General features: G+C 39.6%; 1 protein-coding gene across 1 annotated transcript; it reads left to right on the plus strand.

Moving 5' to 3' along the window:
- Positions 1 to 1,469: 1,469 nt before the first annotated feature.
- On the plus strand, positions 1,470 to 27,268 carry PCOLCE2 (procollagen C-endopeptidase enhancer 2; the record flags this gene model as incomplete). Its single annotated transcript, XM_084291773.1, has 9 exons — positions 1,470 to 1,546; positions 1,769 to 1,877; positions 10,186 to 10,441; positions 11,999 to 12,123; positions 15,156 to 15,292; positions 20,113 to 20,267; positions 22,492 to 22,575; positions 25,100 to 25,267; positions 26,845 to 27,268. 9 exons carry the CDS (start codon positions 1,470 to 1,472, stop codon positions 26,973 to 26,975), a joined length of 1,242 nt encoding a protein of 413 aa, XP_084147899.1. The 3' UTR covers positions 26,976 to 27,268.

Raw genomic sequence — 27,268 nt, forward strand, 5'->3', positions numbered from 1 at the left:
TTTTGGCTGACTTACTTTTCATTTCTGTCATTTTATATCAGTTCAAAAGACAGCTGCAAATGTTATCTCAGCTCTGACCATGTTGGGATCTTTGTCCCCACGGCCTGCTTTTTTGGACAGTACTTCCTCAGTCCAGTCCTTCACCCAGCCTTGCCACTGCTTCCTCCAGCCCCACAGAGATTTGGGGGGCTGCCCCCTCCCCAGGGCTGCAGGCCAGGCCCTAACATTCTGCTGCTGACATACATGTAAGTGTGCCCACAAGAAACCTGGGCCTCTGCAAAACACACGCATACTCCAAGCTCTGTTCTTTGTTGCCTTCCATTGCCTCCATGCAAGCAGGAAGCCTGGTGGCACCTCTTACCAGCTGTCTTGCAGGCTGCTTTCAAGGATCCAGGACCTCCCCATAGCAGCTGTTCCTCTCCCACACAAATCCTTTTATAAATTTAGCAAGCATGGATCCAGGTTACCCTACTGCTTTCTTTATCCAGCACTGCAGAAAGGAGAGTACAGGTATTATATGTGTTAAGTTGCAGCATCCTCTTTCTCTCTCTTTTTCTTTTTGTTTGTTTGTTTGTTTTTGTTTGTTTGCTTGTTTGTTGTTTTTTTTTTGTTGTTTTGTTTGTTTGTTTTGTTTTGTTTTGTTTTTCCCTTCTCTCAGAAGAGAGAATAGGTTTGTATTCCACCTTGCTAACAACTGCAGTACCTTCCACGCAGCCGAACTGGTTTAGTTCCTCCACTCTTTGCTCCTCCAGTTGGCCACACCTGAATACTTTACTACAAACTGAGCTTCTTCACTTAGTGCAAAAAGGGTAGGCTCTTCTTTAAACAATCCTTAAAAGGTAAATTATCATTTATTGGCATGATAACCTATGTCACCATCCATCTGCACTAACAACGTGGTTTCAGGAACCATTTTCTTTAAAAGTGTCAAGCATGTTCTGTACGAATACTGGCTTAATTTTGTGTTTCTTTCTCAAACGCCGTTGTCCCTTGTCCCACAAGCATGCCAGTATTGAGTGCAGGGCAGCGAGCTCTGCCCTTTCAAGAGGATCTTTCACAGCCGGCATGAGACAGCTCCTGAAATAGGTCAGGATTCCCGACCGGCAACCCGAACGCAGCATTCAGTTTACTTTGGAATCGAAATAAAGACGCGTTAAAGCAGCATTGCTATTTTTCACGTCTCGGCGGTGACAGTGCGTTCATTCACTGAGGGGACAGCCCGCCGCAGTGTGCCACCCGAGGACGGGGACAGCCGCGTCCCCGGGGGATGGGGCCGCGGGGAGCGCGCGGCACCCCGGGGACCCCCGGGCAGCGGCCCCGGGGGAAAAGGAGGCGGCTCCAGCCAAAGAGGGAGGGCGGCCCTGCCCTGCCCTGCCCTGCCCCGGGGGCGGAGGGCGGCTGAAGGCTGTTCCTCCTCCCCCGGCCGCGGGGCAGAGCGGGCGTCCGAGGAGCGCTGCCCCCGCCCGAGGATGCCGCCCGCCGCCCCGCTGCTGCCGCTGCTCCTGCCGCTGCTGGCGGCGGCGCGCCCTGCGGCCGCCCCGCACAGGTACCGCCGGCACCCGGCCGGCACCCAGAGGGCTCCCCAGCCGCGGCCCCCGGTGCCCCGCAGGGCGGCCCCGTGCTGGGCAGCGGGGCTGAGAGCCGGGGGAGCGAGGAGGGGCAGGCCCGGGGCTCCGTCTCTGTGCTTGTCCCTTCCAGCATTGCTGGCACACAAACAGTAAATGAAAGATTTTTATTTTAATTTTTATTTTTTTCTTGTTGTTCTCAGGCCTACCTTTGCATGTGGAGGAGTTGTGTCTGGAGAGTCGGGGTTTATTGGGAGCGAAGGGTTTCCTGGAGTCTACCCTCCGAACAGCAAATGCACTTGGAAGATCACAGTAAGAGTCTTTCCTATCACAAACGTAGTGCTGGGAGAGCGGTCAGGCAGTGGAAGGGGTCGCCCAGGGAAGTGGTGGAGTCACAGTGCCTGGGAGTGTACAAGGGAAGGTTGGACGTGGTGCCTGGGGACATGGGTTAGTGGGTGACATTGGCGGTAAGGGGATAGTTGGACCAGATGAGCTTGGAGGGCTTTTCCAGCCTTAGTGATTCTGTGATTCGATGAAGAGCTGCTTGTTGTTAGTGCCAGTGGTTCATATGGGATAGCAGATGTGTGCAGTAATGACCTTAGTAACTCAGAGCAGCTCAACTACCTGGAGCGTTTTAGGGTTACTCTAATACGATGACAGTTGCTGAAAGGTGCACTGTGGAACTGACCTTGTCTATTAGCAGAATCAAAATGTAATTGACTTACACAGAAACACCTCTAATGGTTTTAAAATCAACTCCAATAAAAGCAAGTATGTACTCTTCCCATCACTACAGAAATCAATAGTAAGACCAAAAGGATTAAAGTAAAGCTTTAAGGTGTAGATAATGTAAGGCATCAGAAAAGCAAAATTTGTTGGCAGCAAGAAGCAGGAGAAGTTTCAAGCAAAACCAAAAATATTGTGAACAGGTTTACTCATAGCATGCTAATAACAATGTTCTACCAGCCAGCACAACTGAGTATGGCATACAGCAAGCTGACAAAGCAGTAAGAAAGTGGTGTTACATTTAAAAATGACCATGCAAAAGCATATGGTATGATTGACATTTTGATGCTGAAATAAGGCTGTAGGGCAGAGACATCGTATTTGTGAGCAGCAAGGAGCATTAAGCAGCTAGAACTAAACACTTCAGTGCTGGATGTGCCCTTATCCACGAACTCAGAGAAAGAGTTCTGAATAAATACTACTTTTCCTCACGTCTCCCCAAACTCTGCACCTTCCAAAATTGCCCATTAAATTCCCCTGTTTTTTTAGGCACAGTTCACTTAGACCTTCTGTGACATTCAGGCCTAGAATGTGGACTTGACAGAAGAAAAAGAAGTACAAAAAGTATGAAAAAAAAAGTCTCTGCGTTGAAGACAAAGATAACCTTAGTTCAAAGGCTGCATTACAAGCTAGGTGATGGCTGTTGAATAGGATGCTACACGATAATTGTCTCTTGCTACTAGAGAGATGCTGACGCAAAGCAGGAGACATTGATCTGTTTACAGCGTTCTGTTAAATGACTCTTGTACCAAATGAAAGATGTAATTTTAATCATTTTATCTGAAGGATACCAGTGAAGCTGCAGCAGCTGCCTCCTGCACCTTTATGTTGCCTTATTATTAGGGCCAAGTTAAAGGTTACCTTTAATCTGTGACTGGTATTATCTGGAAGAGCATGATGTGAGATGTAGCATATGCTTGTAAACAAACATGCTTCCTGCTGTCTGAAGAGGCTGAAACTACAGCAATTAGTGTGGCCCAGTTTACAATCTAAAGAGCAGACACAAATTCTATTTGGAGTCATGCATGCGTGCCTTAAATAGAAGGAAAAATAATCAAAGTTAATTTATCAATATAAGTTGGTATTGGATCTTCAAAAGTTCAAAATTGAATCTGGAGGAAAATTATCATTTTGGTGACAAGAGTGTAATTTTATTTTATTTTTTTACCATTAAAAATTCAGACTACAAATGGAAGCAGCCCTGAAAAAGAATTTACTGATGAATCCTATGGATCTGCCCTTCATCCTCTACTGGAGAAGAGAACAATTGTATTTAAAGAATCCACACCAATTGGTTTCATTGCAGACTTAATGCTGCTGTTGCCAGCAAGATGTGAGCATCCCGTGTAGCCTTGCACAGATGTTGAGCAGCCTTACCACAAGGCTGTAGCAGAGCTGTGCCTGCATTCAGGCTTTATGGATCACGGGAGGGAGCTCAATGGCTTCTGGCATTTCACAATCATCCTCACTCTTACTTCACTGCTGTGCTGCCAGTTACTCTTGCCCTTCTGACTGATGTACACCTACCCTCTTGTAGCTCACCCAATGTTGAAGAGCTGCACAACTGCAGTACCGTAGACACTGCTGTTCACTATGCCAGGCTGATTTTTTTTTTCCCTGTGTATTGTGCAGAACACTGTGTTTTGGATGTGCAGACAAGGATATATGGAAGGCAAAGGCTATCATAACTAGGAAGACTCAGTCCATACTCTCTGTAAAAAGAAAGTGACTTACCCAGCCAAGGGGTAGTGGTATACTCAAGGACCCGGTCAGCCTGACTTTAAACAACAAAATCCTTTCACCAGATACGGCTGAGGCTCAGACCAGTTTGCAGTAGTACCCAAATAGGAAAGCAAGTTACACTGCCGTGGAGAAATTCGCTGCAGTTACTATGTTAGGCTTCCTCATTTAGCATCTGATCTTGGAAGGTGACAGGCTTTTGCCTGTCAGTTTTAGCCAAAGGCTGCGAGCACCTTCCCTTCCTGAAAACTCTGTGCCTCATGCAGAATCTGACAAGTCTGCAAGACTGGAAAGACATTGATTCACTTTGCATCTGGGTCACAAGAAGCATGAGGCTGTTGTTTCCTCAACTAGAGGATCTCATCTTCTAGAGAAGAAATCCCCAGTGAGGCGGTGACAGCTAATTCATTCTTTAGATGAAAGTAGGCTTAGAAAATGTTACGGGTAATACAGATAAAGCAATGTAGCATTCAGGTGTCAGCTGAAATCTTTCCAACTGGTTTGCTAGAGCTAGAAGAGTCTCTCTAACTCAATTATGGTTCTGTTATTTCAAGAGACTGGGACTTTTTCAGCTGGCTAAAGAAAACAGCTTCTCTATTCTAAGAGCTCTAAGAAGTGTTCAGCACATGCTTGTGGTTATATTACAGCCTTGGCAGACTACCCAGCAGCTTTTAGTTGGTTTTGCTAAGAAGTCATTTGTACAGCTATTTCCTTTCCTATAGTAATGTATATTGCTTTATCTAAAATGTCATATACATTTACTTTTAATACTCTGTAATCCTTTCTTGGCCATCACCTCACACAAATGTGTCACATAGTCCAAGAATCTGGATTACTGTCCTGTCTTTTTCTGGCAGACGGTAGTTCTCTTAAAAGTCTAACAACTTTATGTGCAAAAATGATACTTAAGGCCATCAGAGTTACGTAAGGTTATATATTTATAGGTTCGAGAGCTGTGTTCCAGCAGGTTTGCTGACAATAAGCAGGGTTTGAACATTTTTACTTACCTGGGCAATCTGCCTTGGGGGACTGAAATATTTTGAATCGTTTTCTCTACATTTTAAGCATTCATTTTCCCATGTAGTTGTGCAGTGTCCCTCCTAGTAGAGAACAGGTCTTTACCCACGGTTGTATGGATTGAAAAGACATAGTTTAACATAATCTTGTGCTATTGCCAGGGAGAGCAAACTGATATGATTTTTTTAAATTGTTCCTTTGTGGCTGGAGATGATGGAGTTAGGGAACAAGGGACTGGGCAGGAACTATGGTTCTTCCCAGGATGTAATTCCAAGTATCTTTCATATTCATTCTCAGCAGAGACAGCTAATATGATTTGGCTTGAAAGTAGCTGATATGTTTTTGAAAGTTACCTAGGACTGCTGTGGCAAAACATACAATCAGCATTTTGATATTAAACATTTACAGTATAGGTTTAAAAATCAGCCAAAATATTTTCTCAGAAGGTTGGCATTTCAGGATTTTTCACCAACAAAAGGTTATTTCCAAAGCAAATAATCTCAAATAAATAACTTGGAAGAGTGGGACAGTGTGACTATCTTGCCAGATACTTAAAGAGGCCCATCATGAAAAAGCTTTGTTTTCAGTCAGAACAACAACAGAAAAACAGCTCAAGTATGTTAAATGTAAGTGAATTTTGATTAAGATTACATGAAATGCCTGCAATGAATGGCAACCAAAAAAAGATCTGGGAACCTTATTCTGTGGTGAGTTGTATATATCTGAAATAATCCCACCCTTTTTAAGAAGTCAGTAATCTACACAGATTATTTATAGGCATTACGCTCTAGAACAACTCTCCCTAAAAACTCAGGGACTGCTCTTTTCCTTTAACCTACTATAGGGGTACTGCAGGTTTGTGAAAAGAAGTGGCATCCTTCATGTGAGTTCAGTGTCATATCTGATCCTAAAAAAGTCCAGAGAATCAAATAAGAAGAAAAGCCAAGGGCAAGTATGGGTCCGTCACACTCAGTTGACAAGGCGGGGCAGACATGGTGGCTCTGCAATTATGAGATACCAGCTGGATGGATAAAACAGAAAAATAAGGCACACCATGCAGGGAAGGCATCACTTCTTCCTTTGACTCCTCTTTCTTTTTAAGAACAGAGCTACAATTCCTTCCAATTCCTCCTCTGAGGTATCCCATCTTCTTACTGCATCAGGCTCAGACGTGTCTCAAAGTAAACAAAACTGAGTCATGCTGGCCTGTGTTTTCTCCCTTTGGGTTTCTTATGGAGCAATATTTTTAATGTCTTAGGATAAACACTGGCAGATCTTAACACATTAGATTCAACTTTTTAAAAAGGAAATGGTAGAAGTCAAATGTATTGTTTTGCAAAGACGCCTGTATTCAGGGCAAGATTCCTTGGGAGTAGCTGCTAACTGGTGTGGCTGTTGCCAGAATGTGGAACTACCATCATCTGCACTCTCGCATGTCATCTGGTCAGACCGCAAACTTTCAATTCATTTTAACATGATGGAATACATTTGTTATTTTTGTGAATCATGACAATTATTATTTTAATAAGCAATAACATTAGTTTATATAGTAATGACAGTACGTAGTGTCTGTGATTAAGGAACTGACACATTTGTATGTGCGAACATGTATATAAACATGATACATAAATAACTTATATCCCCAAATTCAGCTAAATGTGAGCAAGGATTATTCTGACAACTAAGGTCTGGCATAGGCTCCTTGTTGAACATACATAACCATGTAGCTGAGTACATCTGTGGGGAACAGTCTTTGCCAAGGTAAGTAGGCTGAATTAACAGAAGCTGGAGAGACTAAAATCTGTAATGAAATCTATAATGTAATGTAGTATAGTATAACATAGTCAATGGTGGAAAGAGAAAAAGGGGAACCTGAAAACCCAAGACTTGAGTGAATGGTTGACTGGCAACTCAGAGTTTGGCTGCTTGGCCAGCCTCCTTTTCCCCCTGAGCGCAGGTCGGTCCCCTGTCCTGGTTCTCTCAATGCCCCCCCTGGGGCAGCAGGAGGGAGGGGAAAGCCTGGCAGCAGAAGTGAGTGGTGCGAGGCTGGCACTAGCAGAGCGGTGCTGGTTCAATGTGCTCATGCAGCAAAGCTGTCAGCGAGATCCCATTGGCGTTACTGAAGGATAATGACTTGGATAAACCAGAACATGTTTCTAGAAGGACAGCAAAAAGCCTGTTTCTTACCCCAGAACGAGCCACCTCTCATATTTCAGCTTCCTTCTCCAAACTCTGGGACGGACAAGACGTCTTCAAAGAAGAAACTGAAGCTGAGAAAGTAGGGAAAAATCTCATAAGCGCTAATAAAACTAACCTAATGTGATAGAGCAGGTCAACTTTCAAAAACAGTGGAAGAAAAAGGGGAAACTCATTAAAAATAAGCTAGTAAAACTGCAAATACACTGAAAACCATGGTTTGTTGTAGGAAATGTTGGACAAACAGCTCAGCCTGTATTAAATTAAAACATGATAACCTTTAAAGGTCATCTAAATTAATTCCTATTGTTCCAGTTGCATAGACTTAAGAATAACAAGTGTTCCAACCCCAGAAGAGTATGTGTTATTTTATATACAGCTGTTTACTACTTCTGGGGAAAAAAAAGGAAAAAAAAAAAAAAAAAAAACCCTGCTTTTATAGAGCTGCCTAAATCTAACTTTATCTGACTGAATTTACAGCCAGATTTTTTTTTAAACTGATCTGTTTTGTCTCATAGAGTTTGTAGTATAACCATAAATAAAATTCAGGTCTTCTGACATGAATCCTGAATTCCTGTTAACTCCTTTTCTTAATGCCTCTTGGTGATTCAGACCACAAGACAAAAGTAAATGCAATAATGAGACATTTAGTTATGAGAGCAGTGATTCAAGGAGTCATATTGCTTTCACAGGATGTCTTACAAAATGTCCACACATCTGTATTGGCGTTATGCTGAATAGATACATGTGGGTTATTTTCCTATACTGGCTATATAGCTTGCCCATTTCAGTAGCATGACAGTTAAACCTAATATCTGGCTTTAAAGTTTCCTAAAACATAGTCATCGTGCTGTGGAATTTCTGTTAAGATTAAATGAGTTTTGTGGTTTTAATGTAGTAGTAGTAGTAATAACATGCGTCACCACAGGAGAGCTGCATGCAGTTTTGGAAAGAACTTTGAACAAGGATTAAAGGAAAATGTTCTGAAACTATATTCTGTGCAACAATATGAACTGCTGTGGGGTTGGTCAGCCCATGTCTGCAAGGGCCCTGGACAGATGTGAACAGTCCTTGCAGAAGTCGGCCCTCAGAATCAGTACTGGCACTGGACATAAAAGTATCTGTATGAGCAAGTAACCTTATTATGTATACAGCACATTTTTCATTACATTTGGAGATGTTGCTATTATTACTCTCTTTTGTGGTTAAGTCACTTCCATCTATCTACTTCCATCTGACAAGGCATTTTTAACAACTGAGACTCATAAAATTCCAATGCTGTTTGATGATTTCATATAGGCACAGTTCAGTTCCAGTTTATCTCAAGCTGGTGTTTTAAAATGAGTCACTGTTAAGAAGAAAAAAATTCGTGAACTCTTAAATGAAGTACCTTAAATGTGGACTTACTGCAGATACATTAAGTGTGTGTTATATATTTAAAGCTGAAAATCATAGTAGTGTCTCAGTAAAACAGAACAGCTGCAATTATTTTAATTGGTAACCACTCTACCAGGCAAGGAATTGAATGAAGATAATTACGCTCTGCCTGTCTAAGTTCCCTCTATACTTTAAAATACCATTTCCCTTCTTCCTGTCCTGTTAAATAGAGTTGAGTGCTCATTAGAATAATTTTCACAGTGTGCTGCTTAAAAGCTTGCAAGTCTATCCAAGGAAGCGTTCTCCTCCTTGTAGACTATTATACTCTCGTAATTTACATCCTTTTCACTACTCTTGCCTCTTCCACAATGTCTACAGATACAAGCATTTAAGACTATTTACTTTGTCTTACGTTTCCCCAGATATTTCAGAAAACAAAACTCTTTTCTATATTGAGGACACCCACAATTATTTTTTTTGAACTCTGCTCATAGTTTTACATGTTCTTTCCAAATATAACTCTTTCACTTCAGCTTTCATGATAAATGAACCCACTCTGATAGCTGACTATTAGGGTTGTACAGCATTAGCTGTAAAGTTTCCATTTGGAGTTACAAATGTAAATAATGTTGATAAATTATATGACACATCAGCAAGATAACAAGAACCATTTTATTTTCTAAAAATTGTAAATTACTTGTTCTGTATTTAAAAAAAAATTCAAAAATCTCATTAATCTTATCCTCCTAGCCTGACTTGGTGACAGGGAGCTGCATGGTTGATTGCAATACTTTCAGCAAAGAAATGAAACAATACAAACTGATCTGGGAGGTGAAGGCATATAATTATCACAATCTGGCTAGAGGGTACAGTGCATCAGTGCATTAGCGACTGAGGGAGCTGGGAGTGTTCAGCCTGGAGAAAAGGAGGCTCAGGGGCGACCTTATCGCTCTCTACAGGTACCTTAAAGGAGGCTGTAGCGAGGTGGGGGTTGGTCTGTTCTCCCACGTGCCTGGTGACAGGATGAGGGGGAATGGGCTTAAGTTGCGCCAGGGTAGTTTTAGGTTGGATCTTAGGAAGAACTTCTTTACTGAAAGGGTTGTTAGACATTGGAACAGGCTGCCCAGGGAAGTGGTGGAGTCACCATCCATGGAGGTCTTTAAAGGACGTTTAGATGTAGAGCTTAGGGATATGGTTTAGTGGGGACTGTTAGTGTTAGGTCAGAGGTTGGACTCGATGATCTTGAGGTCTCTTCCAACCTAGAAATCCTGTGATAAAGGAAGATGATAATGCTAACAGAGATCGCTAGAGTTTTATTTTTATGATTGGTCCAATATTTTAAAAAACATACTAGAGAATAGTTGAGAAAAAGAGGTTAATTGATGAGAGTAGAAGGACATGAAAATATCCATGCAAAAAGTGGGATCAGATAGATATGTGTCAGTCACACCTCAAGATATATCCCCCCACACACACACCTCTCTCTCTCTCTCTCTCTCTGCAGGTTCCAGAAGGAAAAGTTGTGGTTCTTTCTTTTAGATATTTAGACCTGGAAAGTGACAATTTGTGCCGATATGATTTTGTGGATATATACAATGGCCATGCCAATGGACAACGCATCGGCAGGTTCTGTGGTACTGTGAAACCAGGTGCCCTTGTATCCAACAGCAATAAAATGTTGGTGCAGATGACTTCAGATGCTAATACGGCTGGAAGTGGATTCATTGCAAAGTTTTCTGCAGCAGAGCCACATGAAAGAGGTAACTGTCAATTATGTATGTGCTGAAGACAAATATAACTGTACAACTCTATGGAGAGCTACACTAATGCTAAAGATGTGATGCTAGAAATATTAGGGATTGTGTTGCTCAATGTATTCGTTAATTACCTTACTTAGCAAATAGCGATTACCCATAATAGTTAATCAAAATAGTAAAGAGGAGGGCTGACTATTTTGAATTGCAGGACTGCATCTAGCAGCAATATGGTAATAGCTTGTCAATAAAATTAAATTCAACGTAGATAAATGTTGCAAATACGGGAGAAAACACACTAACTTTATATATACGACAGGCTCTGAATTGACTGTAGTACTTAGGAATGAGATAGTGGGTTTGAAATAGAATAATTTATGAAAACACTAATTGAGCATAATAACAAAAGCAATAATTAAGCACCATGCCAGTGCTCCATAAGTAACAAAAAAATACAGAAACTTGACGTTTTTTTGAAAACAGTATGAAAAACAAACCTTTTAATGTATCTCTTCAGGCTGGTAAAGAGAAGCTCAGTGGGGGTATAGGAGAGGGCCCTCAACTCACAACCAGTGTGGAAAAAGTGAATGGGGAACACAGCCACTGTTTCTAATACAAAAGGCAGATGAGCAAGTGGCTGCAAAGGAAAGGAAATGGTGATTCTTCCCAATGAGCTGTCAAGTGGTGGAGAGTGCTGTGCCACGGGATCAAATCACAGATTGAAGATTTTTACATCAGACTTAAAAACAATTAGGAAAAAAAAAAAAAGAAAGAAAAACTTATTAGGGGTAATTGAACACAAAGGCATTACCTTTCGCTTGGTAAATCTGGGACATTACAGGGAGGTCATATTACTGGGTTCCTGCCATACCAATTGAATTTTTTCAAGGCTTTTGGTATTTTGCTACCAGACTAGACAGGTTTTCGGGCTGATGTAGTGCAGATGACAGCTAACTCATTAGTCCTTCCAGTTCCAACACTGTGGATAATTTCCTGAAAAACATATTAGACAACCATGGCATGATAGAGTCACTTTAATAGACTCCTAATGCTATTATAAGTAAAGATTACATACCTGATACAGGCTTGCAATTTGGGACTGTGAGGAGTAGATACAGAGAAAAATGACATGCTCTATCGTGGGCTCTCCATAGGCGGCAGTTCCTTCAGGGAACACTGTCACCTCTACATGGCTCCAGTAGGAGCTGTGGGGAAGCCATGCTCCAACTCCTCCTCCTCCTCTGACCCAGGTGCTCATAGGGCTGGTTCTCACTGTACCCCCTCTTTCACTTCATCTTTCTGCCCTTTCTTAAATCTGTTTTCCCCAAGGCACCACCAGCTGAGTCGCTGGGCTCAGCCATAGCCCATGGTTCAGCTGTTGGGGCCAGCAGGAGCTGGGCAGAACCGTCTATGCCCAGCATGGAGCAGCCCCAGCCTAGATCTGCCCCGAGGCCTTACGGCACCCCACCAATGCCTGGGCACTGGCACAGCGAGGCCAGCGCATCAGCTGGGTCACGCACATTGCTTTTGGCCTCTACTTTGCACAGTGTACTGTACTTCCAGGGGATCAATACTGTGGGGGACGACTGGAGAAGCCTTCTGGCTCCTTCCAAACGCCCAACTGGCCAGAGCGGGATTACCCGGCTGGAGTTACGTGCTCCTGGCACATCGTCGCCCCAAAGAACCAGGTAAGGTGCTGCCATCGCCCCGCACCTCCCGCTACTCACCAGCGTTGACGTGTTGCCAACAGCCCGTGCATGCGATGTGCTGCTTCCATGGCACTCCAACAGTGAAAACACTGACTGGCTGAAATTTGGAGTAGTGTGGGCCTGCCTAGCCTCAGCTGTACTCACCTTTCTCTCATACATGACCTGGCTCACTTGAGGAAACTAAACATTACGTGCTGGTTTATGCATGCTGACACATTCCCCTGCATTAAACTTTCAGACCATCTATAGCTGATGAGGCTTTTAAAGGGTATCTTTTGAAGATGATTTTGTTAATTAACTAAACATCATGCAAATTAAGTTAGAGGAGGTGATCATCTCAGCACCAGGCATGATGATGACAAATGCTAAGTTTAAAGTCTAACTCCATCTGTAGCATTTTCAGTGTTAGTGGTGTTTGGTACAGAGGGACTCGAGTAGAGCTGACTGAATTTATTAAAAGCAGAAATTATTTTATTGGTTCCGCTTGCAGTACAGGGAATATATTAAGATGTGTCTTGCACAGGGATCTTCAATGTACATGTCATAAAATTTTCTTATTTTATATTTTGAAGACTTCATCTCATAACATGATTGCTTAATTAGCCAGACGCCTTCGAAGTATACGTTACCACTTCAGTAAGACTCAAACAGTAGAGAAATATGGCTCATTTGCCACTGTTTGCCACACATGGCCAGAACATGTTGTTCCCTATGCTGTAGAGCTCATCTCAGTCCTAGCTTCACATTCTGTGATTGTTTTTGAGCCATCTGCTCTGTAACCTGGCAGAAACTCTACAGTGACTGAATATCCTGGTCACTGAGCATGTTTGATAGGTTGTGTTTTTTAACAATCTCCAGCTTTTTACATTCCTCTACACATAAAGAAAACTTGCTCCTTAATCTTCTGCTCATGATCATAATCCTCTAAATAAAAAGTTGCCCCAAATAAATATATTCTTAAGACCTTTCATGCTTTTCCATTTCCCAAGATATTTTTTCCCCTTGAACTGAAGCAGTATATCAGCTTAGTCTTTCCTGTGCTCCTCTTTAATCCACATTCCTTGCTAGGTCATTTAACAATCCTATAGAGAGGCAGTCATTTTTAAAACCTTATCTTTAAACTGCAGATTACGTCGGTTCTTTCCAGCCATCTCTAGATAAGCCTAAAAACTCTTCCCAAGCTTGTAGAAAAGATCTAGGAAATGTAATGTAAGCATAAAAATTAAGGCACTATCTTGTGCCTTTTCAGCATCCTGCTCCATAAATCCATGTGTCCGAATATATATCTTTCATGTGCTGCAAAAGTGGTTGCTTGCATGCAAACGGGGCAGAATTTTGACAATACCAAAAGCAATTTTTGAAAATATATTGAGTAAGCATCTCTCTCCAAGTTCAAATAAAAAGCTTTTCACTCTCTCATTTGCCAAAGTCTAGGTTATACTGTCTCCACTTCCCTTTCACAAGCATGTGAGCAATAAAACAAGCCAGTGTTTTGCTTCTAATATAACTAAATAATTTCTTCATTTATTTCAGAAGATAGAGCAGCTCCTCATGATGGTGAAGAGCTTCTAATCTATCATGTAATACCTCTTTGTTAGTGCAAAGAGCACTCATGAACAATAGTAAAGTAGGCATGATGGCATGCTGCTTTTCCTGTGTATGGAAAAATTCAGTGTTTCCACTTGCATTACTCCTTTCTATACCATCTTTTTGCTCATAAGCCTATTAATGAGATAAGTACTTCCATTTAGAGTGCTTTTTTTCCCATATTGGTGACAAGGTTTTTGAAACAAATCTCTTGCTTGTCTCAGAAACCAAGTCATTGTCCTTTGAAGTTTGTTTCTCTTTGCCCTGGGCTACTTATACTTTTGAGGTAACAAAATGATGCATTGTATGTCAAGAGTGCAAAAATATATCCTGGCAAAACTAAAACATCAGGTGATAACAGGCTACCTTTATTACAGATATAGAACAAGATCACCTTTACTATGTTAGTAAATTAACGTAGGTGATCTACAAATGGCTTTGTAGTCTTAACACATTTAATAGCATCTTGTTTGAGACAGCCCTTTGAAGAGAAATTCTGCATATCCGCAGCCAACACAATTCAGTGTTGTCATTCAAGTCTCATTTGTGCTATTTACTGGAGGATGATTAAAAATACTGTCGTACTTCATATAAAGAAGCAACCTAAATGCAGGCATTACCTTTGTTTCATTCATGTAGTTATGTTTTCCTTCCTTGCTGCACACAACTGACGATCATGCTGCAGGACTTACTTTCAGACTCATACATTCAATTTCTTTTCCATTGCTTTTCTTTCTTGAGTAGAAAAGTACATAAATTACAAGTTTTATTGGAAAAAATAACATCAGTACTAGAAATAAGTTATATTAGTTCACAGCTAGGACTTCTGAAGCCCTAACATTTATGGAAATTCTGTATGGAAACATTATTTCTTTAACTACTTAGTTTCCTTTGGTTTTAGTCTTATTATTTAGTAATTTTCTATTAATATTTTTGTGTTTGACCTTCTTATTTCTACATCAAGTAAATACAGGATTTGCAACCACAGAGCAACGGTTCAAAATCTGCTCTTGATCTAGTCAGTGAAATGGTTCTTACCAACTTTGGCTTTGCTTTTTTGCTAGCGTATCTAGGGGGATACAATGGCACTAACAGCCCTTTTTCTGTGGTTTAGATTTAAGTTAGTTTCTTTAAAAACAGTGCAACACCTAACTATAACTATTCAGTTTACATTCACTCATAAAGATAACTACAAGAAGTTATATTTGCATATACTTGAGAACAAAATGTTATATTAAGGTCCTATTTTGAAGTGTTTGCCAGAGAGATTCAAATACCAAATCCACAGTCAAGTGGATTAAGGACTTTTGCTTTATGGAAGGCAAAAATCATTTAGTAGTTCATATGAAGAGGTCATTTACTATAAATACTGCTCAAATTCTGCATACCGAAGCCTTAGTAAGTTATTTGCACTTTCTCTGCAGCTGATAGAATTAAAGTTTGAGAAGTTTGATGTGGAGAGAGATAACTACTGCAGATATGACTATGTTGCAGTGTTTAATGGTGGGGAAATCAACGATGCAAAAAGGATTGGGAAGTATTGTGGAGACAGTCCACCAGGGTAAGTAACTGTCATTGATGATGAACTTTACAACACTATACATCACTTAGCTAATGGTTCTGTATTAGGCTTTTGAAAGATATTTTTTCCCCCTTCAATATCTCATTTTCTATCTCCAATTGCATTTCTAGGAGTTGTTTAGTATCTTGTCTCTCCTGGGGTTTTCTCTTTTCCTCTGTCCCTCCATGACTAGCCCTGGCTCCAACTCATGTTCTGTCCTGTCCCTCAAGGCTCATTAGAGCTCATTCTAATAATGCTAGCAGTAACGCCTCTGATATTGGTATGATACCAGTATTAATGCTAGCTGAACACTAGCATCACTTACTGTGTTTTGATGGTAGATACTGAAGTACAGGATCCAGCTGAATTCCCTAGTCCCTTGGCTCTTGACTCACTTGATCTGACTCATGTTACCTTCAGTCACACCCCTTCTGCAGGTTCCACGGCTGCTCCATGTGTCCCTGCTCACCATCTCTTCCAGCTGTGCTGAGGTGTGTCCCCTCCTGGCACACGAGCATGCTGGATAGCACCACAGGCTTTCAGCAGCTTTACTGTCAAACTGCTGCTGCCACCATCCTTACCACCCCTGCTCAAAAATAAAAAACACAAAAGCAAAACCACCCCATTTTCAAAATCCCAACCCTCAAATAAACACAAGACCTCCCTGTAATGGCCCCACCTCTCCAATGCCCAAGAAACAGCCCCAGTGCAAACAATGGTAGCAATAGTAGATTATAATTATTTAAGAAGTATGTCTTATTTGAGTAAGGGTAGTAATTTTTAACTTTTTTCCTCCCTTGTTCCCCTTTCATTAAGCATCTTAAAACTGAGTAGTTTTACAGGATGAAGGGGATGAAGAAATACAAGCTATTAAAAAATTCATGGAAGTGTGTGAATAGATTTAAGTCTCAGAAGTGACAGCTAGTTTGATTCCCAAGAGCAACTAATTATGGTATAAGGGAGGAGGTGCATGCCTCCATCTTTCTTGAGATTTACTGTGAGGTTTTTTGGTTGGTTGTTTTTCTAAGGTTATGTGGTATACCCTCCAGAGACAAGAGGGGAGGCAGACGTTCTGCAGAATTCTAAAAAGACTTTTCTTCTCCATGCAGCAGCTATACTCTTTCTCTTGCTATTTCTGATCATTACCTAATAGCATGACAATGTTAGAAATAGAGGAAGTAAGCCTACTCCTACAGAAATGTATTTGAAATTTGGTAAGGATTTAATTAAAGGCAGTGTTGCACCTAAAATATACTAACTTCAGTTTCCTTCAGCCACCTCAGGCTTTTGGTCTGGAGTTGCCCTTTTTTTTTTTTTTTTTTTTTTTTGGAACACCATGTTCCTATTTGGAAAAGATACTTCTTTTCAGGCTTAAGTTCATTGTTGTCTTCTTGTATTAAAGTTAAAAACCTGCTCTGTAAAAAAGATACTGACACCAGAAAGTCTTACAGGTAAAATTGTGAAGTGCTAGTTAATTTAGGCCATTAAAATGATGCAAGAGACTAAATTTTAGCTGTAGTTATATACATAATCACTTCCTTATTTGCAGGACAATCTTCTCTAGCAGAAGTAGAACTATCTTTCCTTATTGCCTCCAACACAAAGGCTGTAGTATGGAAGGAGACCATGCAAGGCAGAGTTAGTAGTAAAGAGTCCATAAGGCAAGAAGGTGGGTTACAAGTCTTGGACATCCACTTCCACCCCTTTGCCAAATGACATTCAGAACTCCTCCATTTTTGCCTCAAGTATGTATCCATAGCAAAGCCACTTCATACTTTCCAGCTTAGAGTTTTGCCTGGAAAAAAAGATGCCATGCATTGTTGCCTTGCAGTGCTGTGGCACTTGGAATGACTGCAGGTAGACCGAATACATCTCCAAACAGGCAGTACATTTCTTTGAGCTGAATGTTGTAAGCACCAGTATATATATCAGATAACAAATCATCATCATCTGAAGTAAAAAAACTCTTCCCCAAAGGAACTCTACTGCACACATGCCAGTATTTTACACAGAGTAAAACACAATGGCCAGCAGATGACAGAGGTTAGTAATGTTATTTAGTGCTTTACGACAAGGTAGACAGGTACCTCATTGAGGAGCACAGCATGGGAACCTCATTGTGACTTTGCAAATCCATCCATTACAGCTGAGCATAGATCAGTAAGGTATTTACCTTTAAGCTCCTGTAAAATAAACAAAAAATAACCTAACTGAATCTCCCCCTAGAAATACTTAACTAGCAATGTTCCATACAAATACTTTCAATTCCTGCCATGGGTGTTTTGCTGAGCACAAGTTGGATCCAAAGGATGATTCAAAGGATGATTGAGCACACAGACTAGTTTCCAACCCAAAAAGAGCACAATTCAAGTCCAGTTTAACTTTCTGTATTTTTTTCCTGTTTAAGTTGTGACATTGCAGAGCTTTTACAACTGAGGTAGGAAGTGAACTCTACAAGATCTTATCCTTCCCTTGGTTCTCAAAAGACAGCAGGGAACAATACCCCTGCAAAATGAAGCCAGTGGCCTCCAGTCCCTGTGACTTATTTGCCTCTTTCCAGCTAAGACGTAGCCCAGCTCTGCAGTATGCTTTGAACCATCAGGATTTGGTCTTGGCTGACAAGGCAACGCAGAAGAAAGAAGTGCTAGTTGATCCTTGAGAGGTGACCAGGAGTGGCTTCCTAAACCACCTCTCAACTGTGGCTCAGCGTCTTTCTCCATAGCAGGTCAAAGCTGTGAATTGGTCTGCCAAAGCCCTAGTGGGCTTCAAAAATATAGTCATTTTAATATGGACTTTGTGCAACAGGCAAATAAGGGCAGAAGTCTGGGCTCAGACCCAGGCCACATAGCTCAGAGATGAGATATCCTGTTACAGAATGTTAGAAGTTTCCTGAAAGATAGTTTTAGGACAGCATTGCTTACTGTCCTGATCTAGTCCAGAGCTTGAACAGTCACTTTCCCTTAAAAAATAATATATAGACAGCTTATGTATCCAGTGCAAAGGGAGAAAGTATGGCTCTTGGGCATTTTTCACTAGCTCTGCAGAATTCTCACCAGAATTTATCAGCTAGGTTCAGAAAAACAGTGAGGACAGGACCACCATTGTAAAAAAAAAAAAAAAACTGAAATCATGGTATGTAAACTGAATCATGAAGAAGGACTTCTATATGGAGTATTATTTACGGATCTGACACAGCAATTAAACAAGGTGGAACTCATTAACCAGTAGTTATAGACAATGTAATGTGGCATTTTGTAACAGAAACGGTATACTTAAGAAAGATTAGTAAAGTGGATACCTTGAACTCATTTGGTGGTTGCAGACATGAACCCAGATCCAGCTGTAAACCAGGAAGCACATAGCGTAACCCCGTATCTGATTCCTGAGTGCAATTAGTACACTACATAAATGAAAGGTATAGATCATAATAATAAATTAGGAGAAATCATCACTCTAAAAAACAAACACACCCTCCACCCTTGAGACAAAAAGCCTTTTTAAAAAAAGATAGGATACACTGGTCAAATTTTTTTGATTACTTGGTGTTTTACTTCTGCTGTTCAGCAAGCAGAACAAAGCTTTCCTACAGCTGGTAACTCCCCTCCTAATTCTGAGGCCTGCATCAGTGCTGTGGTAAGAAAATCAATCTGTGCAATTACCACAGTAACTGCAAATCAGAATTCCAGATAATCATGCACTTACTTTTGGTTATGTCAAATTCAACCCTCAGTGAGCTGATTTCTGAAATACCTGGGAAAAAAAAAAAAAAAAAAAAAAAAAAAAAAGAGAGAGAATGACAAGTTTTTACTCTAAAAGCCCTAAAAAGCGTCTTGAAGAACTCCTGCTAAAGGATCCTGAACTCTATCAGATTTCCTGAGAAGAAGCAACAAAGTCAGTTCAGTGAAAATACATCTTAAAACTATTTTCTCTTTTCTTCTCTCAAGTATCTTTTGCCTCTATGTTTATCTCTAAATTAATTTTTCTTCCTCTTTCCAAACAAGATAATCTGTGTTAATAATTATAAATGAACATTGAGGCAAGGTCTGTGGAATGCTCAAAAGAACAAGAGAAGTGTTCCTTTGCTAGACTTGCATGCCATACAGTTTGCTCTAACAGAATGAAGCCTCATCACACCACATCTAAATCCAGAAACAGTGTCACAGTAGATACTACACAGTTTATGAACTGAAAATTAACACACAGAAGAGTGCTTGTTTACAAATTTTCAAATCCTATCAAAATAACAGCATCAGCTCTCTAAGGCCTCAGAAATAAATATTCAATCATTGGTAAAACCCGGGTCCGCAGAAGTAGTACCAACCCCAAATATTTTTAGTGTTTTTATAGAACAATTCCAGAGTCCAACATCAAATTAATTTTCTTCAGACCTTCCAAATATGTAATATATTTTTCTATAGACAAAAATTTTTGTCTAAAACATTTACTCACCTCTGCTATCTATTGAGGATTTCTTTATTATATTTCCCCAAGGCATTAATCTAGCCCTCTTCATTCCATGTAAGTGAAGTCTGCAATGAAGCTACACAGGAATTTAAAGATACATGCACTGACATAACCCTCAGGAATCAGAAGTTTATGATTCAACAGAATGAGGTTCTCAGTTACAACATCAGTGTCTGACATGCTAGCAAAGGAACATGTATTTCAGTATTAGTCTGGGGGCAGATAGAGCATTTATAATAATAATAAACATGAAACACCTTTTGTGTGTGTGTGTGTGTGTGAGAGAGAGAGAATTCTATTAATGGTTTTTGGCTTTGACATTAAAACTAATGGAAGTTATTTTTTTTCTATTCCAGGCCTATCCTATCTGAGAAAAATGAGTTGCTCATTCAGTTTTTATCTGATTTAAGTTTAACAGCTGATGGTTTTATTGGCCATTATAAATTTAGACCAAAAAAGTTACCAACAACTACAGTTCTACCTACTACCACAACAACCCCTTCTACATCAAGTAAGATTTTTTTTTTATTGGCTTTATTTAATTAGAAAAATAATGTGTTCCAGGAGGAGAAGAGGGTTTTGGAAAAAAAATAACAGAAGGTATATTAAAAGTTAGGTTTTTGGTTTGTTAGTATTTAAGATGTTGAGGAAATTAATGAAAACTAATATACTCAAGAGAGCACATAGAATCTAGTTAACATTATTAAAAAGAAAACTCTCCAGTTCACTGTAACAGTTACTCCAGCTCAGTGAATATTCTTGTCTCTTCTCATTTTTTGACAGCTAACTAGCGAGCATCTTTCACCAAATTCCATAGAAATGTGAAGAAAATTCTTTTGTACAAGAAGTTCCACATATTTCAGGAAATGTTTTATTTCAAGGACCTTTTTCTTCTAAATAAGTTAATTTGTAAAAATTTGGCCATATTTCTCTTCATGTAGTTATTAAGATAAATTGTTATGGAAGCCGCCTGAGCCCTCTTCAGATTCTGCCAACATCCTGTTGACGGAATTGTTTTTATTCAAAGATTTTCAGGGACAAGAATTTATGAAGAAATCAGACTAAAAATAAGTTTCCTTTTATATTTAAGACCAAACAGAATATATGAAAGATCAGGGAAGGATTTCTTTGAAGGCCTTGCCAAAACTACCTCATTCCTGACATACTGAAGGGACAAATTCGTACAATTTCTATAACCTGAATGAGAGCAGTTTAAGATACAGTTATGGCACAAAACAAAATTATTGATGATGTTTTGCAACAGAACCTGATCTGTACTTAAAATGTATCAGCAGTCAGGACAGAAATGGCTTGTCAGCAGGAGACCAAGAAGTTGTGGTGTTTAAATACTGAGACTGAGGTATTTAAAATAGATGAAAATAAACATGAAAAACATGCAATCATAATGACCTGTAAATCATTCTGATGTGACTAGTAATCTAATGATTTCAGCTCTTTTTCTCTATAAAGAACTTCTTAAAGTTACCTCCAACACCCTGTCTCAGTTAATCAAGGCTGTCACATCTCATGCTGCAAGCTTTCTAAAGAGTCTTACTGAATATCAGTGAAGACTAAAAACAAACGAGCAAAACAAAACCAAACACAATTCAAGGCAAAACAAACAAAAAACAAAACCCACATCAATGAAAAATATGGTGATGAATTTTTAAACTTGGGATTTGAAAGGCAAAATAATGAACATGAAGATCTAACAGTCATGGATACATATGGAAGACAAAGTTGTTTGCCACTCAGATGAATTTCAGAAATCTTCATAAAAAGTATCAGTTAAATTCATTAAAAGAGAAGTATAATGTAAATGAGAACTGTAAGAACATAAATAAGAAATCAGTCAGAAGCTCTTTTTCAGAAATTATAGGCTAAGACTTCTGCAGAATGATGCATTCTGAAGAAAAAAGCCAAGATATTCTTCATAACTAATTTATTTTCTTTCAGGGCGAAATTAGGGTTATGTAGGTTGTCTGATTTGTCTATTTTTTAACCTGTCCATCTCTCAGAGCCATCTTTCTAGTAATTGTGACCTCATCGACCAATTCCAAACAAATTTGAAAAGGATATTAAAACCTTAAAAACACTACAACCTTATGTGCAAAGTCTTAGCCAGATCAAGTACAGAGACTACTAACATCCAGCTAAAGGAGCTGGTGTGAAGTAGAGTATTTGTCTTTAACCAAAGCATTGTTTCAGAAAGAAAATGTAAATCAGTGCTAAGCAGCTGTAGCCCCTAACGTTAAGTAGATAATTCACACATTATAATGTGTTTCAATGTCATCAATAAAAACTATACAGTACTTCATGTCATGACACTATGTAAAAAAAAAAAATAGAAAAAAAAGATGGGAATTTGAACTCTGATCTCTTCCATCACAGCACTGTAATTTCTGACAGAAATCCACTCCCTCCCTCTGAAGTAAATGTTACTGTAATCTAATGTTATCTTACTTAAAACATACTACAAGGACTATATGACAATAGGCAAGAACACTAGCAAGTTACGCATTTAAAATCACAGCACAATCAAACAATTTCTCTGTAAAAATCCCACTGTGTAATACCGTTAAAAAGCACATGGAAAGATTGGAGTTGATGGCAGGAAAGGGGTTTATGGTTATTGTGGCGTTCATGTGCATATCCAGATTTTTATTTCCCCAAACATACTGCTTGCATTTGTTTTGAAATTTTCAATTTTAATTTATTATGTGCTCTTCAAAAAGGTTTGAAACCTACAGTTGCCCTGTGCCAGCAGAAGTGTAAAAGGAGTGGGACTCTTGAAAGCAATTACTGTTCAAGCAACTTCGGTAAGAAAGCAAAGTCTGTTTCTTATTGATTTGACACTATGTTTATACATCTAGGAATTTTACCAGATGTATTTCTGAGTTTTAATTAATACATAAGTGATGTTTTTACTTATGTGCGTATCTGACATTAGTATCTGTGTATCTCTTAAAACGCTCTTGGAGATATTCTGAAATAGGCGCTGCAGGTATGTCTGAAACAAGCATACTTCCTCAGTCTAAAAACCAAATGACTAAATATAAGGCAACCTCCTGTAGGAGAGCATTGATTCAGTTACTGGATCGTCATCTCATTCGTCTGTAACCAGCCAATACACGTTTTATGCCATACCTGCTGACTGTTCCACAACTCAGTTTATAAACTTCCAAAATACTTTAAAAATAATTTATAAGTGTTATATATGGAGTGGTAATTCGTGTCGAGAAAATGGTTGATATTAATAAAGAAAGGGGAGATTTGGGAATGTGGCAATGGGGGTTGGAAAACCCCGTGGTTGAGATAACATTAGACTCTTAACGCCGAGGAATATAAAAGAGTTTAGAGACTGAATCACCAAAAAAGGGTGATTCAGGAGACCCCATGCAGTCTAGGGTTTCTTGTTCTCCAGCTGTTAAGGCATGGATGTTTCTGGGTGTTTGCTGTTGTTGTTACATTCAAAGTTGTTTGACCAAAGAAAAGTTGTTTTGAAAAGAAGTGCTGTGGGGAGAAGAGTATAAGAGGGAAACTGCCCTCAAGATAAAAAAAGAAAAAGGGCAGCACGGTGAAGTTACATCAATAAAGAAGAAGGAAAAAGAAGTGAAGACAAGCAGGCTGGCAGAATGGAGACCAGGATGGGAACAGGCATTTTGATTGCCTCATGGAGATAGGTTCGGCCAGACTCAGCAAACTGCTCAGAGAAGCTCGTACAGAAAGTTGCTGGGAATAGGCGGCACTGGAGCTGGAGAGAAGCTCGAGCTGAGAGAAGCGGACCTGTGCACACAACTGCCTCTCGCTGGTCAGCAGCTGCGCATTATGGGGAATCTGACCTTAGGAACAAAGACTGTCCTGGTAACCTTACAGCTCATTCTCCTTCTTAACAATCGGACAGTTTACAATCCTGAAATATGGGACCAAACTGAGGTCAAGGTGTGGGACTCTGCAACTAAAAATGGCAAGGTTGCAGTGGGATTGCTCGGCACCTGGCGAGCAGTCTCTGAGGCCTTAAAGAGCCGTGTGGGACCACAGTCAGAAGCATGTGGTTTGCTAGATAGTGAGGGAGCTGCGGGCTCCTTTACTGATCCAACTGCTATGCCATCGGCCCCTCTGCTGCTGCAGCCATCGAAGGCTTTTGCTGTTCCGCCCCCTGTTGACCTGAATGTGCCTTTTGTCCCAGGCCTATTGGCCTTGAAAAGGAGATGGATATGCTTTTCTTCAATGTGGGAAGAACGGGATACATAAGGCCTGAAGACTGAGTTGCTTGACAACTTAAAGCAAGACATATTGTTCAAAGGGAATGGAAAATGGAGACTTGTACGTAATGCAGAAAAGGAATGGGAAAATGAAGACTCTTAAGTCATGGAACTTAAAGGATTGTTTTCTACCTTTCCTGATTGTACGTATGTATAGGCAGACTCGGGTTTAGTTTGTAAAAGCAATGTTCTGTATATTTAGAATGCTTGATGTTCGTGTGTGCGTGTTGGTGGAGCGTAGACTCCCCGCACACCCAGCGCTGTTTACTTGCCTTTTATACCTTTTAGAAATATTTGTTTTATAAATATTACAAAATTCAGATTGAGTTGAGACTTCATTTATAACATAAGGAAGCATAAAAACAGTGCTTTTCATCTGCAGACACAAATCACTGATAAAAAAGGGTGGTTGCTGTATAATTGGATAGCATTGTCACTGATGATCTGTTATGTCTCAGGCTTTTCCCAAACCAATACCTAGCTTCTTAATTCCCTTAAAAGATGCCTTACAACCATTAATCCTGTATGGCAACTTGGATGAAACAACTTCGTCCCCAAATCATTTTTTTTTCTTTTTAAATCTAATTCACTCTATAGCTAAACCCATGCAATTAGAGAAAGTCTGCTGTTTCAGGGAAGTGGGGACAGCTTAGTATCATTTTGCTGAAAACCAGACCAGGGTAGTGGCTGCACCCTAAAGCAGAATGAAGTCACTGCAGCATGAGACTGCAGGAGAGCTGGGAATTCAGCTTTGTGCTAGAGTATTTTCAGTTTATCTTCTCCACTGTTTTAAGATAAGTCATTGAAAATAGTATCACATTGTAGTGCTTAATTAAAATTATCAAAATTTAGATCAGGGCTTCTAAATGATTGATGCATTCTAGGAAGTTTTATATTTGGTGCCACCAAAATTTGTTGGTAGTGAGTTTTTATTATTGGCATCACCCACATATTGAGAGACCGTTTCCAGTATTATTTGCATCTTAATTAAGGACTAATCTGTTAATTCAGTTCCTATGGTCCCCAAAATCTATTTCTAAAAGAATAATTAAAATGTATCAAATGTCTTTTTTTCTAGTAATAACTGGAACAGTAATCACAGCAATAACACGTGCTGGAAGTTTGCATGCAACAATATCGATCATTAATGTATATAAGGAGGGAAATCTAGCAATCCAGCAAGCAGGCAAGAGTATGAGTGCCAGGATTGTTGTAGTATGTAAGCAATGTCCTCTCATCAGAAGAGGTAAGTAGAACAAAATAACTGCTTTGTTTGTTTATAAAAGACAAGTTTTGAAAATTGCTGTTTGAACTACGTCCACAAAACTCAGAATTACAATAATTGATTCTATAATCAGCAACTAATATTTAAATGAAATTAAGACAACAACTAGTTATTCAGGTTCGTATTTCATTCTTAGTTTTACCTATAAAAGATGAGACTCAGGTCAAATGAGTTTGAAAAACAGTTTTTAAAACTTGCATGACAGGAAGTAAAATCTGATTTGGCTCTCTCAAATGAAACTCAGTTTGATTTTGTTTTTTTACATATATGTATTTTTGTAGTTTTCATACACAGTTATTCAGAATGGAAAAACAACAGCATACTGAACCTGAAAGAGCAGTGTGTCACAGCAAATAAAAATTGTGTTATGCTGTTGCTTCTATCCTGTATAGATTTATATCTTTGCTGTAGCAATGCCAGTAGTATTAGTATAGAATAGCTCATTCTATACCTGCAAACAGCTAGTATTTCTATAGCTATTTTAAACAGTATTATTTTACCGAGTAGATCAACAAAGATTGCCAGCTAAACATAGTAAGGGCAACCTATACAATGCTATAAGAAGTACTGAGGCTGTTTCACGGAAGTAACTAAGCAAAAAAATAAGACAGTCATTAGCTTTTCCTCCTGAGCAAACCAGTAAAACAGGACGTGGATGGAGCCATAGCAGGAAACAGTCGACATAATCTAACAATCACAAAAAAAGGAAACCCACGTAAATGCCAGTGGTGTCCTAAATGTTAAGTATTACTTCAAAGGGGGCAGTACCAAAGCGAACAATCCTTGTCAGATCTCTTTTTCTTTTACCTTTAGTTCTTTGGAAACCAGACAGCTGTCTGGGAGACATAATAGCATCCTTGGTGGAACAAACTGTCTCCTTTTAGGTAGATTGCTGGCTCCAAACCACATACTGTTGTTTCTCTTCCTAGATCTCTGTGAATTATTTATTAGCCATTACTTAATATCTAAACTCTGTGCATTTCTGCTTACTCCCTTATAACACCACTCTTTCCTGCCTGAGGCCTTGCAAATCTCTAATACTCAAATCCACCTGATTGCTCCAAAGCCAGGGTTTATCACACATCAAATCCACTCTGCTTACCCAACTGCTTCTATATGTTTCTAGAGTATGTTTATGTACTTGGGGGAGAAAAAGGGAATGGAAAGAGTAAGGTGCATTATCTTACAAACTGAGCATATGAAAAAATATCCAAAAATTGAGACGCATTCCTGTTTGGGTATTAGTGACTACGGTATCCAGTGTTTATACTGCTTTTCTAATGCTTTTTAGACTCATTTGACAAGCTCTATTTAAAAAAAATCTCCCATATGTTTAACTATACAGTAGATGCTTACTTATGTACTTGATTTTTATGTAATGTGGTTCATTGTATGCTTTGTATATGCTTTGGGGAGGAAGGAAAAATGCTACAAGACAGCAGTAACAGTGAAAATGAATGCAGACCACAGATACCGAACTATACCTACTAGATCACACCCTGGAGTTCTGCCTTGTAATATCACACTCTCCTTTGTAGGTTTAAACTACATCATCATGGGTCAAGTAGAAGAAGACGGTAGAGGCAAAGTCCTTCCCAACAGCTTTGTCATGAGTTTTAAGACTAAGAACCAAAAGATCCTGAATGCCTTGAAAAACAGAACATGTTAAAACTGAACTCTGTAGCTGCACTCTATCATCTCTCTTGGAAAAGAATTTTCATTTAGTTTAAGTCGTGAAAACACTGACTGTCAGCACTAAGACCATGCTTACCCTTTTTTCCCTCCTACCCACCTAAGCTCATTCCAGCACAAAGTGGCATCAGTTACAAATCCTGAATATGAAAGTTTAAGATTTGCAGCACAGCCATCTGATCTGAAACATACCAAATTCCAGTTACTTGGAAGCTGTTAATTTATAATAATTGTCCATTTTTTTTAAGGAGTTATATATGTAAAATAAGA

Source organism: Netta rufina (assembly GCF_964035555.1).
Source record: "Netta rufina genome assembly, chromosome: 9".
Classification (NCBI taxonomy): Eukaryota; Metazoa; Chordata; class Aves; order Anseriformes; family Anatidae; genus Netta; species Netta rufina.